Below are 18,526 nucleotides of genomic sequence, written 5' to 3'. Positions count from 1 at the left end.
AGTAAAAGTCACCAGATTTTTAGAATGTGCCAAAACCTGGCAACCATGCTCATAACAATCCTTCAGTCATGCAGAGCCGCCATTTTCGTATGTATTTTTTTATTGTATTTCAAGTTCTGAAAGTTTTTATAAACAAATTGGGATATTTTTTGTCTTAAATTTAATTATAATATATGAGCTTGTTGAATTTGCCAGCAATTTAAGAAACTGCAGTAAAATTTCTGAAGGAATTTTTCTGAAAGTTTTCCAAAGGGAACAAACGATAAATGCATTTTCTAGATAGGCTTTGTTGCCAGGGCTTACTCAAAGTCAACTCACTCTCCACAATTCTCTGATGTTTTATTAAGTGAAAATAGATCGCTGTGTAGTTAGAGACAAGAATAGAGCTAAAAATTGCTGAAAGATTTAAAGAAGAATGCAAGTGTTTTATTTTAATATATCATGTAATCCTTATTACATCATTGAAAATTGTGTTTTTAAATTGCTAAAGTATGTTTTCTCTTCGTATGCTGATAATGTATACCAACTTATCATTTACTGATAAATAATGTAGTGTTTAATGGTTTCTGATAAATATTGAGTTTATGAAATCTTTCTGAGGGGGGAAAAACACAAAAACTGCCAACTTGCACCTGATAAGTAACTCCCACCTTTTCATCTGTAAAAAATCGCAAAATTTCGGCAAGGTGATTACATTAATATGTAAATACGTAATTAATCTACTCATAAGATAGTATAAGGAATTAATAATATGTTCTGAAGTTAATGATATTTTATTTAACAGCATTTAAATTTATTATTTGAATTACTTGTACTAATGTTGTCTGGATGGCTGGGTATCTGAAAGGCTGTCTTGTAGCAGGGTTATCCAACTTCGAGTGGCCCAGGAGCCACTTAAAAAAAAAGTGAGGTTTAGAGGGTCGTATTATAAAATACTTCATATGCAACTTTATCAGTGAGTGTTCATGATATGGTATTTAAAGAAATTTTTGTTATTTTAATTTATTTAAAATATATCAAATGACAAAAAAGTTAGTGGGAAATTTGAAGATGTTGCTTTTTACCAACTAATGCATCAATATTAATTTTAATATTTGTTGCTAATAAACGAAGAAACTGAGTAAGTGACTTATCAGAGAGGGAACATCTATATTTTGACTTTATAAATTTCATCTTGGAAAAGCTGGTTTCGCAAAGATACATGCTTCCCAGTGGAAGCCCTAAGTGGGAGCCCAATGGAAGTTTTGCAAGTTCGAATATTGTTCTCTTGGCAGCAACTTGAAAAGTCCAATCCAGTTTCAGTTCTTCCTTTTTCTGCTTACATTCTGAACAGAAATTGTAAGGGGCTGAGTAAAAACTGAAATCTCTCTTTCCATTTTCGAGTCCCTAAATCGATCCAATTCTTCTGTAATTATGTCAATGTATTTTATTTGAGGTAAATATGAAACTTCTTCAAAATCCTTCATTTCTTAAAAATGCTCTTTACAGCTTGGAAAAAAATGAAAAATAATTTTCTTTCTAATGAAGACTTGAAAAGCTTAATTTTATTCTTAAATCCATGTGTTCAAATACAGAGGATGTTCACACATTTTTGTAATGATTTTGCAAAGATTTATATATAAACAAACTTGAGAATTTTATTTTCTAATGTGTTCAGTCTGATAGCTCTTTTGTTGAACTGTCATATTTCATCTTGATTTCAAAGATAAAAGTCCTTTTCTTAAAACATCAAGGTTGATTTTATTCCACTCCTTCTTCACAATCTTCCAGAGTTCATCCGATGTTTTGGGATTGTGCTTATAAAGAACTTGTTTTAAAAGTCCATATGCACAGTAATCCATGGGAAACACATGAGGGGACTTGGGTGGGAATGCCTTTAATGGGAATAGCTTCAATTCCAGTTTCATTTTTCTTTTCTTTTTCTCTTTTTTTCCCCCCAAAAAATAGAGCAGTAGATTTAGAGGTAGCCTTATCTTGATGGAACTTGCACAATAAAGATTGCTTGGATAAAGAGATGGAATTTTTTCTTTAAAAATAGGTGTTAAAAAACATATTTCTGATTGTAATCCAAATTAATTTTGACATTTTTTTTCTACTTATTTGGATTAATTTTGACATTTTTTCTACTTATTTAAAGTTTTCCCGTTATAAGAGAATCCAGTAATAAGTGTAAAACCATAAGAAAAACTTTCCTTGTTTTCTCTGAACGAACATATTTTTCTCCTCTTTTTTGGTAGTAAATCTATCTTTTTCTATTACAGTCAGATAAGTATATCCAAGTCTCGTCTCTTGTAACTATATATTTCCATTTTTCACCTGCCAAATAATTTTCATACAGCAATCTGCATATAGTCTTAAGCTGAGAAACATGTTTCGGCATTAGGCAATGAACATCATGTTCTTTTTTGTTTTAATTAGCTTTAAATCTGATTTTATATAAATTTGTTCACAGTTCTTACAGAGATATTTAAAGAGTTTGCAAATAGTTCTTTGGGGGAAGGGGGCTGGATTTTCCTTTAAAAAATGAGATGCAACTTTAGATTTAATAAGAGCTGTATATACCTTTCTTGGGTATGCATTTTTTGCCTTTTTCCCAGTCAGATATAAACTTTGATGTTTCTTTCCTTTCATATTAATTATGTCACATTATTTTACATGTAGAAGTAATAAAACCATGCTTTTCACATATTTTTTTAATAATCGGAGTATTTCACTTCGGACAGCGCAAAAATGTACCCTTAGATCCATTGTATATTTTTCAGTAACATTTTAAAGAAAAGAATACTTTTAATGCTGCAAACAATTAATATATTTTATTCTAATTTGATGCCAATCACATTTATATTTTAAAATTCATATTTAAATTCATGGAGAAAATCAAAATCATTACAAAAATGTGTGAACACCATCTGTAAGTTGGCAATATTCTGCTGTTTTCCTTTTAGCTTCAAATTCAGTTGCTTAAGGTGAGATATCAGGTCTGCTAAAAATTGTGCATCTACCATTTGATTTTCCAGTTTCGTAGTGTCGGACTTCACTTCATCTTTAAAGAATATAGGAAACTCTTATGTAGACCGAAGAATCGTTGCAAACAGTTTCTGGCGTTAAACAAGTCCCCATATGTAGCATCTACTTCAGCCAAAAAATCACGAAACTCTCTGCGAGTCAAAGTATGATCGGCCTCTATAATAATATTAATTATTTTAACAACAATTTTCATGACATTAATTTGACATAAGGATTTTCCACATAGGGCCTCTTGGTGAACAATACAGTGAGTGCATCACAGGATTGTTGTTTTGTTTCAAGAGTCCTGAAAATCCAATTCCAGTTCCTATCATAGCTCTGGCTCCATCATTGACAATACCGGAACATTTATTGAATCCCTCATAGTCCAACACCACCTTATTTACAGCTTCAAAAGTATCTGTACCCTTGTTATACCATGGAGGGAAATAAGATTAAGCATCTTCTCTGCTACACTGAAGTCGTTTTGAATAGTTTGGGTAAAAATTACAAGATGGTTAATGTCAGACAGATTAGTGCTTTCATCCAGGCATAGTGAAAATTATTTACATTTTTCAACCATGTCATGCGATTTTTTGGATACATATTAATATGGTCTACCCGTCTTGCAATTGTTTGGTGCAACACTGTTTCGAATTTTTTGGCAATTTTTGTTTCATTGAATTAATTGTTTTACCATTTTGATTGCACAATTTTTAATAATCATTCCATCACTAAAAGGTTTTTTTCACTTTGACAATTTCCAGTGCTACTTCGTAAGAAGTGGCAATATTGCACTTGTTATCAGGTCAGATTTTTTGAAAAAGTTTGTTTTTTTCTTATGTTCTGTTATGATAGCCTTTCTTGACTTCCCTGTATATTGCTGAAACATTTTATCGTGTTTCATTGAATTAATTGTTTTATCATTTTGATTGCACAATTTTTAATAATCATTCCATCACTAAAAGGTTTTTTCACTTTGACAATTTCCAGTGCTACTTCATAAGAAGTGGCAATATTGCACTTGTTATCAGGTCAGATTTTTTGAAAAAGTTTGTTTTTTTCTTATGTTCTGTTATGATAGCCTTTCTTGACTTCCCTGTATATTGCTGAAACATTTTCTCGTGTAATGTCATTTCATATTATATTCTTTGGGAGTCAATAATACTTGCATATAAACAATTCACTGAAGTTTATTATTGTTGCTTGGGATTAAATAATCTGATTCTCAACAGTCATTTTAAACTCAATGTTTGTTGATTATTTTTCTTTTCTATGAAGGCTTAGTTCACTGAGTATTTCACTTAAAAGACTTTAGAGTTGCTAGAACAAAATGACTACAAATAATTTTAAACTGCTGTCTGTCTAACAGAAGAATACTCTTGCCAAACTGTCTGCACCTGTATGTGTCTGTAGAAATAAGCGTCCTAACGCATTTTTTGTAGGGGTGTCTTGAAGAATTATTTTTCAGTTTGCCATGCTGGTGTACTGATGCTGAATTGACAATATTCTTTTTTTAGTTTCAAGTAAAATGCTGGTCGACCCTTTGTTTTTACATCCAGTTCTCAAAACAGTATTCAGTGTGATTTCTTTGTTCTCTGAATGATGTTCGGTTATTTTTTATTTCATAATTTTCTGTTAATTTATTGTTTGTGATTCAAAGCACAAACAATAAATTAACAGAAAATAAGGTCGTAGGCTGCATACTGAACAGCCCTATTTTATAGAATGCAGTAGAATTCTCCTAATCTGTTGTCCACTTAATCATCAGATGCCTGTATTTTAGCCTCTTTTGTGGAAGTAAATTATGGGCAGTTTTTTCCCCCCTTCTTGTGTGTATATGTAAATAAATTTTTAAAAAACATATTGTATTTATAACAGTTCAGTTGAAGAAGCAGATTCATGTTATTACTGAAGTTATTTACATTTTCTGTAAGCACATTAGTACTTTCTTTTTTACAGTAGATACAGATTGTGAATCATATTTTTCATTTTAGGTTAATTTCTATTTTGAGGTGTGTAATCTGTTTTTAAAGTTAAATTTATGTGATAAACATGTATTAAAAATTATTTGTAGACAGCTTCTAAGGTGTTTACTTGTAATTACGTTTTTAGTTTTGTGCTAGTTGATGAGCTATGAGCAAATTTATTTACATTGATTGCAAATTCCTGACATATAAAATAGAAAACATGGTAAAGAGAAAGGGATTTAAAGGTAGAGAAATTTTCTTTTAATAAATCAGAAATTTCAGTTCTAGCATTTTTTATTAATTGCTAGTTCTACTATTAATGAAACTACATATGTGTGAAATGCAATATGGGTAATGGTATAAGATTCCTTTTATAGTAAACTTTGTGATCAGGTATTTATGAACAATACAATTTATTCATTATTCCTTTCGTTTAAAGAGTGTATCAAAATTATTTTAAAAGCAATAAAGTAATTTTGATGTTGGAGGTATACAGTTTATTTTATACAAAATACTTAAGACCCTTTAAAAAAAAAAAACAAGGGTTCTGAAAATTTCACATTAATTTTTTTTATTTGTTGTATCTTCTTGTACTAATACTTTTCTTTCATATAATCATATTTAAAAAAAAATAAAAGTTTTATATTAAATAATTTGTAAAATATGAGTGGGTTTTACTTACTTAAAATTCGTGTAGACCTTGATCACAGTGTGTGGAATTCTGCTGTAGGTTTATGGAGTAATGTGTTGTTTGAGAGTGAAACTATATATTTTTCCTTACTTAAAGTTACTTCTAGGTAGATACGGAGCTTAAATTCAGCTGAAGTACCCCAGTAATTCTCAGTTTTGAGTGAAATTTGTAATTCCACCTGAGTTCCAATGAAATGTGTTCTGAAGTTTTATTATTTGTTTTCATTAATTTAATTTATACTTTTAAAATTTCTCTTTACATTTGATTTTAATTGTTGATTATTTTATTATTTTTATTCACTTCCCTGAGGGCTTTGACACTTCTAATTTTAGAAATTAACCTTTGGTAAAGTGGCCATTATATCCACAAGAAGGAATATTTGGAATTTGTATTTTAATCTTCTAATACCTTTAAAATTCAATACAATATGAAATCAGAGGAGTCTCTCAAACCAGTGAATTTGTGTACTTTAATTATGAGGACATTTGCTATTCTAGTAGAGAAAGCATTATAAATTTAGTTCTCTGTATTTTATGTATAAGTTTCTCCTTAATATTCTGTGACACTTTTAATATTTCAGTGTATGTGTATGATTTACTGATATTTTCTTATAGTGTAAAAGTATTCTGAGAAAAGCCAAATTATGGAAGAAAACTCTTCTACAAGTCATTCAGAGCAAGGTAAAATTTTCATGAGATCTTCAAATTATTTTGAATATTGAAAATTTTTAAATGTATATTCTTCATTGCTGTGTGTGCTTAGGAGTTGACTAGATTTATTTTTTTCAATCTAGAAAATGTGATAAAATGCCAAATCAAAGAAGTATATGAATATATAGCTCTAATTTATGTATTATTCTAGTCTCTCAGAATGAAGTTTCAATATGAGATGATGAAATTCATATTTGTGAATGTTTTTCTGAAGTTTTTGCGGAACTCAAAATGATAGTGAGCATACTTTCCTATGACACTACATGGTGATTATCTTATAATTACGACAATATTATCCTTAGAGCAAGAAAATTAATATCACTGTCAATATGGGAAAGTGGAAACATTGGAGGCAGCTACTGATCCAACTACTGTTGGTGATTCATCAAAAGTAATTTGGAGCAATATTCGCTTTCTTCTGCATGCAGGAAAAATAGAAACTTTTTAGTAATATTTGCTTATTGAGAATATTTTTCTTGGTGATGTATGTTCATCATTGGGAAATGACATTATCTGTGTGCTTTTCCTAAGATTTATAGACAAATCTTTTCACTTGTGTACATAACTCACCTTTCCTTAATTTTGGAATGAATAAAATGAAACTTATCATGTACATATGAAGTATTGTGTACAAGTGATCATGCAACAAATAGAACAAGAAATTTTCATTATAAATTCTTTGGTTATCATGCGAATAATTATTCTCTACCAAGGAATGCTATGTATTGCATAGAAACATCTTTTAAAAAGTAAAATTACTAAAATAGGGCAGATATGTACAAAAATTAGATGCTTGAGAATTTGAATAAATTAGATGTATTATAAATTATATAGATATTATTTAAAAAATAAATGCTTCATTCTGTGTAAACACAGTTGTGTCAGAACATTCACAGTGAGTTGCAGAATAATGAAATTGAGCAGTATTTGTTGATATCTTGTTATAGTGACAATACAAGTCACTGGTGCAGTTGGTTTGGATTCTTCAAAAAGTATGGAGCTACTATAAACAGAAGTTGTACAACTCTGTCACTCTCAATGGCTGCAAGAGTTAGAGAGTTTTTCTTAGCTGGAATATGACAATGCTGTATTTGAAAGTGCCATTCAGATAAAAAGTGCTTTATTGCTTCAAATGTATTTAAAAAATATGCATAGTTAACTTTCTTCTGATTTGGGAACAACTGATAATGGAGCAAGCACATTTCTTTACTATCTAAAAATAGCTATTGGAATTGGTTAATCTTTTAGGGGAAGAACTTGAGCATTTTTGTACATCCTTTTCTGTGAAGTCAAATATAGCATATTTAGTTGCATGGATATTATATGATCAATGTTACATCCATCTGGAGCATCAGCTTTTGCTTGAGACATCATGCAGCATCTTAGAGTTCTTCATTTGCTATTGATTTATGTTGCCTTCAAGCTCTTTTTCGTCACATTCATGTTAAATAGCGATCTTTATTTAGCAAGTGGTCGGATGATCCAGTAATATAAAGAGAGTATGTTAAATTTTTATTCTTGCCATTAGCACCCTTCATTTGAGAGTTTAGGAACTTCACTAAAATTAGTCAATCAAATGATATCAAAAGATGCAATTACGGGTGAAAAAACAGATTTTGCTGTGTAGTTCTGTGGAGGATTTTAAATCATGGAGAGGGAACTGATTTCAGTTTGCAAAATGCATGAAGTTTTTTTTTTTTTTTTTAAACGTTTATAGACAACAATTTACGCAATGAATAATGATTAAAAAAAATCAAAATCTAAAACAATAAATGGAATTTGTTCACTAAGCTTAGGTTTTATAAATTATATGTATGATGGAAATTATACTGGCAGAAATTATTTGGACTCAAATTATCTGTTTTTTATAAACAAAACAGAAAATCTGATAACAAAAGCCAATATAAACAAAATCTTAGCACTAATGTATTTGAAGTATATTTCTACACTCAATAAAAAAGGTCAGAGAGGAAAACATAGTCACATATTGATGGAAAACGAATATATTTTAGTTAAAAAATAAAACTTGATTAAAAATAATTAATAAATATAGTATGATGATTACAATATAAAGCAAAAAAAAAAAAAAAAAAGGCACAAGCTTTCATTTTAGACAGGTTGCTGTGCAAACAATACTGTTGAGCTATCAAGTACATACGAGATTGGGAGAAAAGGGAAAGATTAAATGCCCGAGATGAAAAATTCTTGTAGCAAACTGAAACATTGGATAACTCAGAATTTCATTGAATAATAAGTGTAACATTAGGAACAGATGAATTAAATTAAATTTAGCAGTGAATATGTATAACTAACTTTTCTATATTAAAATACATATGTGTAAACTTTTCAGGGTAATGTCTTAAAGCACCATTATAATTCCTTGAATAGATATGGAAAATACTTAAATAAAAGAGAACATATATGAATATAGCATTCAGAATTCATGATTATGTGTTAAATGTTCATATAAATTATTTATTGTAACTATTTCTCAAAACATTAAATTGAACTTAGTTATACAAATATTATATTTAAATATTCTAATTTTTATTAGTGTTTAAATATTCTATAATTTAAAGAGGTAACATTCTTGAAAAACCAAATTCTTTTATTATTAACAGTATAGTTTGATAAAACAGTATGTCCAGAGCTTTGAAAATGTATGAGAATTTCTACAAAGTACTGTTTAGCTTCACCTCATTTGTAAATGCTTTGACCATTTTACTTAAAGAATAGCTGCTATTTTTCTTAAAGCTGCCTTCAAACTTATCCATAAGTTCTACTGTCAACAACTTAAAGATCAGATTTAACAACTGGGGTTATGAGAATACCAGAATGATGGATTTAATGACATCAGAACAGTACATGATTCATTAAACCATGCTTAACATTGTCATTACAAGTGTTATGAATAGGGCCCCTCATTTTGATCGTACTTGTAAAAATCCATTTAGTTCATAATGGGAGATAATTTTTTGCAAATTTGTTATAGTCTTGTAATATTTCTTTTAGCTTTTCACTGTTCAGAATAATTGAAATACAACAGAAGCATTACTGTTATTCTGATAATAAAAGTTTTTTTAAGTAAAGAATGATCATGTAAGCAAACCATTGTATATATTAATAGTAACAATCACATCAGTGCCAAGTGTTGGAATGACACCATTCTTGACAGGCTAATATCCATGATTTTGATAATGTTGGTTCACTGAAATTTGCATTATATAGTATTTGAGTGCAAATATGCATATTAATTCCGCTTACAGTACCATTTTCCATTTGGTGGTGAATTTTCAAAATATTTTTAAAAGCATTTACTTCGAATTCAAATGTATTTGGTCCTCTAGTTTTTTTGCTTGATAAGATCTAAACACCTTCCCTTTAATTTTGCTGTATGGTATTGAATATCTTATCTTAAAAAACCAATATACTTTACATCAAATTAAGTCTTATTCTTCACATTCTATGATGTAAGTGAAAACATACTTTTTCAATAAAAATGAATTTATAAAATGTAATTCTTTTTACAAGGTATATAGTGAAATATAGTTAATTATGTAAAAGGAAAATCTAAGTATATATTAAAAAGGTGAATACATTTGACACAATAAAACAATACAAAGTGCAGGTACTTTGTATTGTTTTATTGTGCGAAATGCATTCACCTTCTTAATATATACTTAGATTTTCCAGCATGGGAATTGTTATAAGGACATGTTTCCTCACATCTTCATTTTCAACAGCCCCCCACACACAAAAGAAGAGGAAGGGCATATTCTTAATATTATGAATACTACAAAAAAATATATCAACAATATCAGCTGCCAAAAAGCATGAATAAGTTAAAGCACTGCTCAGCAACTATGACCTTTCAGTCTGCTCATAAAAACTGGAAATTTTATTCAAATCAATTTGCTATAGATTTGTGTGTATCAGGTCTGTAAAGTTTGTTGAAAAATAAATTTTATTTCTGTAGTCTTCAAAGTGTTAATCGTTAAAAAACAAAATAAAAAGTTGACATACATAAAAACCAATTTGTATTAAAATTGATTACCAAATTAAAGCAAATTAATTGTATTTTTAAAGTGTAATTTTTTTTCTGAGTTTAAACACATGCTTTTGTAACTATTTACTTTCTTATGAGAGCTAGCAAACTTTATAAGCATATCTTTGCCTTCCATTTCCATAAAAAATGTAAATGCATTAAGTAATTTTTTATTGTTTTAACAAATTTCAGATTGAATCATTTAAAAAGAAATTTCATGTAATTACTAAAATATTCTTTCATTTTGCAATTTTTTCCCCAGATTTAAGAAGTAAAATTTTAGGTTTGGATATTTAAAGATTTTTATTGTGATATATATATTTTTGATTATTTTTTTATGTATTTTTAGCTAATTTTTGGGGGGAGGGAAGGTTTTTTAACTATCATTTACTTATTTATAATTATATTTATAATAATATTAAAATATTCACTATTATGTGACTGCTGGTATTGCAAGTGCTATGGATATTTATGGTTTAAAATTTGTTATTAAAATTAAACTTTGAGTGCAAAAGTAAAACATTAGAGCAGTTCATAAAATCCTAATAAGCAATTTTTATGTAGTTTAATTCTATTTAGGAAATTTATTTACAAATACTGTTGCAGGGCTGTCTTACTGTTGCAGGGCTTGTTGCCTGCAATACATTTTTACAATTAAATTTCTATATTTCCTTACAAATTTCACCGATTAGTATTTATTTTATAAATATGCAAGTGTTACTATTATATCAGTGACCAATCTCATCCTATATTACTCATCAACTTGATTGTGCTTTATATTGTTTATTCCATGTGAATATTATATACAGTCTAAAATCATATAGACAAGTATGTCGTCATTCACGCTAAAATACTGTAATTTAATTCATACTGCAATTTAAGTCTTGGTCAGTAATCTAACAAGATTTTAACACAGATATCAATGTGTTTTTTTTTTTTTTTTTTTTTTTTTTTTTTTTTCCCATCTTGAGAATTAGTTTCAACTTTATTATATGTTAACACTAATTAATGCTAAATGGCTGTTATTGACAAAGTGCTAACATCATTAAACATTTATAACAGATTTGAATTTAATAATGTTAATAGGTGATCAATTCTTAGAAACCTTGCATGCATAACAGATGCTTATATATGTGTCATTATATATATATATCATATATATATATATCATTATATATATATATATATCATATATATATAATCATGATTACTTTTTTGCATTTCAATAAATGCTTATTATACCACACTAAACAACCTATTAAATTTATTTTCAATAGACATATGGAGTTACACCATCATCTGTTGAAATCAAAGAAGCTGGTGATGCATGTCCAATTTGTCAAGATGATTATAAGTCCCCTTCAATGTTACAGTGTAAAGTAAGTTTACATTACAAATATATTTGATTAATAATTCTGGTCATTAAATCTTTGATCTGATCATCGAACATTGTTTATTTCTGGACTAGAATTATCTTAGATTTTATTTATTATGGAATAGATTTTTTATAAATTTCATTTAGGTTATCTAATAAAGGTATACTATGTATTTATTCTGTATTGCTAGGCAAAGACAAAATTTGGGTTGCTTAGCAATTTAGGTGTATATGATTTATTCTTGATGTGTCAGCTAACATTCAGAATGTGTAACTCATTAGATGAATTACAGTTTTTTAATAATCAAATAAAATAACAAACTACTCTCGGTACTTACCAAAATAAATTTTGAGGTTAAAAAAAAAAATTACCAGAAAATTGTTTCACTAATTATAATGTACAATAATTCATATGCAGAGAAATTAGCGAGTACATCTGGAAAGATCAATGGCAAAGTTATGCTTTTTAAGAAAATATGGCAATGAGAGATTCTATCTATTAATACCAAAGAGAACTGCATTGCTGAAAAATATTGCATTTACATTTTCTGAAACATATTTATTGGTATTTTCATGATTTATTGCTTTTAGAAAGGAAGTAATATATGCTACCTTTTAACAGACATTTCTAATTAATTATATTGTCCGTATAGCTAAGTTCGTTAATGTAATATTACTATTTAAAAATTTTCTAATATTCTATTTGAAGTTAAAATTTTTCATTCGTAGCATATTGTATTTTGATTCTCCCCTCTGTGATGTGTACTTGAAATATTTGAGTTGTTTTGATTGATTTAATGTTTAGTGCCCTAAGTTAGAGTCTAGAGAAAGCTTAAATGTTTATATATATATATATATATATACTTTTTTTGTGGCATGAGGATGCTTAAAACGCTCTCAAGTTTGAAGTCCTTTTAAGAAGTTGGTGGTAAAGGTAAAAAAAAACTCTTGGCCCTGTCCCGAGTATGTGTTCTCCATCAAAATTGGAATGGAGCTGGTGAAACTTGTACCGTAATTTCCGGAAGAAACGCCGCGTTGTTTACGTGTTTAAAACTTAAATTTTCAGCGGGTGCGGCGTTTAGGTGTATTAAAAATAAAATATTTCCTATGATGGTCATTGTACATAGTTTGGATGGCCTTGTCATTGTGCATAGACTGGTGCTGTTCCCACACAAAAGACCACTCAGTTGCTTTTTGCGAACGTTATTTTGTTTACATTCTTTCCCTTGAACGGACCTACATGCCTTATTCACCCTAAATGAGATCTCAGAACAATAACATTCTTCCCCCTTTCAAATCAACATTCTCATCAGTTTGAATGGTCTCTCTCCTCTGCCATTCGATGAATCTTCCGGGACCCATCCTCTCCCCACCCCTGCCTTTTCTGCAATTTTTTTCAAAGGCGGACATGACTCCACCTGCCTCGGAATAACGAACTCTGACGTATTTCCCCTTCAGCATGAATGGATTTTTCTTGGCATTCTGCCATATACAGATCCCATCAGTTTGGGTACAAGTACTTGTTGGATAGTTTTTAAGTAAAAAGGGAGCGGAAAATTTTTGAAAATGTCTCTAAACGGCACAGAAGCTATACATTTTTTACCTTTAATTTATTTTTGAGTTATGGTTTCATTTCATGCATTTTTCTTAACTGGTATGTCATATATCAGGACTTAGGTTGAGTTTTTTCGTCTATACGGCCCACGACGATGTCACGCGCAATTTAATCTATTGCGGTGTTTCTGTGTAATTTTAATTTTTTTCCCGCCATTTTTCTCGAGTGCGGCGTTTACGCTGATGCAGCCTTTCTTCCGGAAATTACGGTATAATCATCTATAAGATGCCCAAAGTCGTGGTCAGTGACTGGCACAACCTCATGTCAAATTGCATTATGGTGAGAATGAATAACCTGATATACATTATATATATACTCAACCTGATATACATTATGTACAGAACAAAATCAGATATTGGTACAAAATTGTAGCAGTCTTTTTGAAAAGAAATAGGAGAAAAGCTAAATGTTGGAAACAAAGGCAAGCATGATGCTTCTTTATTACCTTGCTCACTAGTGGTTGAAGAATTGAAACTAGAATACTGGTAGTTTCATTCAGGATTCTGTTCCTTAGTCTGAATAGAATAGTTACATTGAGTTTTCCTCATGTATGAAATAAATACAAGCTAGGTCCATTTAAAAAATCTTAATAAAGATAGTGTTCCTAGACAGAAAGCTGTAAAGTGTTTTATTATAATTTTAATCACTGAGCTGTTGTATTTATCTTAATTATATGATAGTTGCAAGCAGTTAAAAATATATGCTTTTTTTCTAATATGATTGTGCAAATGTTCAAAATTTTTGAATGAAATGCCCAATTGATTTTGGGCATTTTGTTCAAAAATAGTGGTTTATTGGTCTCTCACTGAATTCTTTCCTTTCTTGTAGTTTTTCCAGACATTTTGAAACAAATGAATGAATGAATTAGGAAATAATTTTAACCCTTAGCGTTCCGTAGCCTTCGCTACTGAGCCATCCATCATTTGTTCCGTAACTCTGTAGGCTCCAGTGCAGAGCCATCGGTCATTTGTACCGTAACTCTATAGGCTCCGCTGCGAAGCCCAATGTTTTTAGCACGATTAGGGTTAAGATGTTGCAGAATCGTCAGTGTTGGCAATTGTTATTTGTAGTTAAAACGTGCTCAGTCTCGCTACTGTTATTATTGAAACATTATTTGACCCATTTTATGGTTAGCAATATGCAGAAAAACAATTATTGTGATGAGAATATAGAGTTGAGTGATAGTGAGGATGTGTTTAATTTTTCATTGTTAGAAGATATTATGGAAGAAAATGTTGATTATAAACACAGAATGCACATGGGAGATTGTTTCCAAAGATGGATGAGATTGATTCCACCATGGTGAATTACAAAATTTAAAATTTATTTTTCATTTACAAGAAGAAGGTGCATATGTATAAAATAAATAAAATCAAAAACATTCACAAGCATGTGTATTTCTTCTCACTTAAATTAAAACTCCTTCTTCACACTCGTTCCGCTGCGAAAATGTGCTGGAGTTGCTGGTAGGCAGTGGTACAAAAACGTGCGGAAGGAGCGCTAAGGGTTAAAACTTTGATATAGATTAATTATTTGAAATACAGTGCTTGTCGCTTATTACGTTCAAATTTCCAGGCACCAAAACGAATACATATTAATCAATAGAAAAACTACCATTTATTAAACTTATCTCAAATCGGCAAAAGTCTGGTAATTCAGATTTAATTTAATAAACCATTTGTGGCTGATTGTAGTTCATTCATATATCTTTCAGTTAAGTAGAATAAAACATGATTAGCAGAAGCTTTGTCCAGTGTAGTTAGATCCAAGACCCCGTGGGGCACTGGTAGACTTAGGACACTAGTTCTTATTAGACACTGCTTGCAAATCTCTTTGTCTGCACTAGAGCTGAGAGTGACAGAATACATTATGATTAACAAAACAATAAGTTTTTTAGAGGCACTGGAAATGAGTTCTTTGATTATAAATGAATAAGTGTTTCCCAGGATTAAACAATAGGTGACGCTTAAGTGAACACTGATTCCTTTTCGCAAACACCAGCTGATGGAGGATATATGTGAATACGCACATTATGTTTGCAGGTGTTCTCAGAAAACATCATGAAATGCTTCCCTGCATTATCCTATATTATCAGTTTTTGCCTGGGAAAAGGGAGTGATCATTGTAGGCTGAAGAAAAAAGTAAAAGCATTATACCTATAAAAACCAGGAAGTGACAGGTTGACTTGACAGACAAAGGTGCAGTCTTCCTGCAAGCAAGAAACATGAATTTTGGATTTGAACAAATCAGTGGAGGAAACATTTTTTTTTTATTTGCTGTATGTGTGACTTGTAACATGTTAAAAATACCTAAACGAAATGATTTAAGCCTGAAAGAAAAGGAAAAATTGCTGAAAGATTTTAATGCATTTGGTAAATGCAGCCAAAGAGAAGCAGCATTTAAAATGGGGATTTTCCAAACAGCATTGTGCAGTTTACTTATAGAAAGAAAGAAAACTGATAAAGTACAAAGTCTGTAATTCAGCCTCGTCGGGACTTCGTCAATTCCGGATAAGTGTTTTTCTGGATTATAGATCATGAATTTAAGTCTGATCAGATGGCATGCAGAAATTATATAATTAAAAATATGAAACCATAATTTATGAAATAAAGAGCAATTATGATCTATCAAAATTTACAAAAAAAAAAAACTTGATATTTATTTCTTTACTTTGTTAAACATTTCTTTCAATGTAAGTTCTTTAAATTGCTTCATTTTTTGTGCTAATACACTCTCTTTAATTCTATAAACACATATAATTTCTTGTTCAATTGCAAAGTTCCACTGTTCAAGTCCTGTAATTGCTGTGTCGAGAATACCGACTAACTTGTCAATCGAAATTTTTTTGTTTTCAATAACCTCTCTGTCACTTTCTTCACTATCGGAAGCGCGCATGGGTAAACGCTCTACGCACATGCAAGTTTGTGGCTTTGAGGTCCGGATTATAGATCATTCCAGATTACGGACTTTGTACTGTAGTAAAAAATGCAAATGTCTCAAGGAAGTGCAAAAAGAATGGAAAATCAAAAGACATTGAAACTACTTTTCTAGAATGATTTCAAGCTACGAGACTAAAAAATGTTCCAATTTTTACAGCTGTTACTACAAAATATGTAGTATTCACTATAATGCTAGGAAAAAATATTGTGCCAACTGATGGATCTCACAAGACAGAAAGAGAGATATTATAATGCTTATTGGAAACTGCATGGTGAGAAACGAGGGGCAAGTCATCATTGGGCTGAGATATGTATAAAGGACATTTTACTTAAGCTTTAAAAAGGAAAAAATATATATAGCAAAGATGAAATTGGCCTGTTTTAGAGAGCATTAATTGGAACACACATTAATGTTTAAATGTGAAAGAGCAGTTTTAAGAAATTAAAAGAATGAGTTACTATGTTATTGATGTGCTGTATGGATGCAAGACGTATTAAGAAGATGCCATTGGTTACTGGGAAAGGTAATAAACCTTGAGGATTAAAAGGAGTCAAGAATTTCCTTTCAACTTACAATAATAACAAGAACTCAAGCAGTGTTTTTACTGATTTCCCTTTGAAATGGGACAGAGAATTGAAAAATGAAAAAATAGCTTTACTGTTAGATAAGTGTGTTGCGCTATGCTCTGATATTGTCTTGAGAAACATTAAATTAGTGTTATTTCCTGAAAATACGACTTCTATTGTTTAGCTTTAGACCAAAGTAATATAAAAGCTTTCAAATGTCATTACAGAAAAGTTGTTAAAAAAAAAAAAAAAAAAAAAAAAAAGATTGATAAACCTGAATTGCAAAAATCCAAGCAGTGTGAAGCACTAGCTAAGTTGATATTTTTGCCAGGGGTTGTGCATATTATTATACTTAACACATAGAAAGCAGTCTCTCAAAACACAGAAATTACTTTAGAAAACGTGGTTTTTATTTAGAAGCCACAGAGGAGTTATAAGTTATTTCTAACATCACTGAGATCAATTATAAAGATTTGTTTTTAAAATATGCTGCAATTAATGATAACATTGAGAGAGCATGGGAAAATGAGCTGCAGAAACTGAGAGAGATATAGAATAAAGTGATTGCATGTCAACCTCGGATTAATCGAGGAAAGTCTAAGAATGAATTGAAATATGGAGACTAGAAAAGCTACCAACAGTTTTACAATTTTGAAAATACAGTTAAAAGACTGTTGATGAACAATACGAAATATGGATAGAGCAATTTTTAAAAGTTTAAAATTTCATCAACTAGAGTCTAATTGTTAGTTACTGGTTTACTAAATAAGTTCAAAGTTGATACCGCAATTTACAGTATGGAAATTGCCGTTTATTAAACTTAGCTACTTAGTACACTTAAATATGCTAGGAATGGAAGTGAGATTTAATTAATAAATATGATATATCTGTCATGTTATGCTTTTGTATTGGCAAGCTTTATATAAGGAAGAGAAGTACCATACAGAATATTTTTGTTCTTTATCCAAGTCAGTCTTTTCAAAACACATCTTGTATAAACTTGAATCTTGCTTAATTTTATGTTAATTGGACATGCAATCAGGCTATTCAGTATACTGTGGAAACTTTATAAGAACTGAAAATTTTATTATTTATTAAAAAATAATAAAATTTTCTGATTTTCATTGGAAGATTGGAAATTGATTATATTTTATTTTTTAGTTCAGTGCATGCTCTAATTTAATATTTTTGTTCATAGTTTTCGTTAATAAAATGTTTATATTGAGGAAAATTATGTTTTATATTGCAGCATATATTTTGTGAAGAATGTGTTGCTTTATGGTTTGACAGAGAACGTACATGCCCAATCTGTCGAGCACAAATAGCAGATGATCCCACATGGCGAGATGGCTCTACCACATTGTTGCACCAAATCTTCTAAATATTTGTCGTAATATTTTAAATGTGAATATTCTATTGTATTAATTTAATGTGAATAAAAATTGTTTTTATTGTTGATTGAGAAATATTTTTCTGCAACATTCTTAATAGTATGAACACAGTTTGGTTAAAAATTATGAAATATGTTATATTACTGAATATCATCATTCCTACTTTTATCCTGTATGCATTGTGTATTATAAAATTGAGTAATAATTGTGTAGAATA

The 18,526-nt window shown here is 29.8% G+C and overlaps 1 protein-coding gene across 1 annotated transcript in view; it reads left to right on the top strand.

Moving 5' to 3' along the window:
• LOC118193560 (E3 ubiquitin-protein ligase RNFT2-like) overlaps nt 1-18,376 on the top strand; it is a 39,072-nt gene extending 20,696 nt beyond the window's left edge. The window contains exons 7-9 of the mRNA XM_035364668.2: nt 6,282-6,347; nt 11,700-11,801; nt 18,168-18,376. Coding sequence (XP_035220559.2) covers nt 6,282-6,347; nt 11,700-11,801; nt 18,168-18,299 — 300 coding nt within the window. The 3' untranslated portion in view covers nt 18,300-18,376. The remainder of the gene's footprint in view (nt 1-6,281; nt 6,348-11,699; nt 11,802-18,167) is intronic.
• Nucleotides 18,377-18,526: the final 150 nt, after the last annotated feature.

This window comes from Stegodyphus dumicola, chromosome 7 (assembly GCF_044657685.1).
Source record: "Stegodyphus dumicola isolate Sdum_Otavi_A_Nest chromosome 7, ASM4465768v1".
NCBI lineage: Eukaryota > Metazoa > Arthropoda > Arachnida > Araneae > Eresidae > Stegodyphus > Stegodyphus dumicola.
Note: the sequence above shows the minus strand (reverse complement) of the source record. Positions and strands in the feature narration are given on the sequence as shown.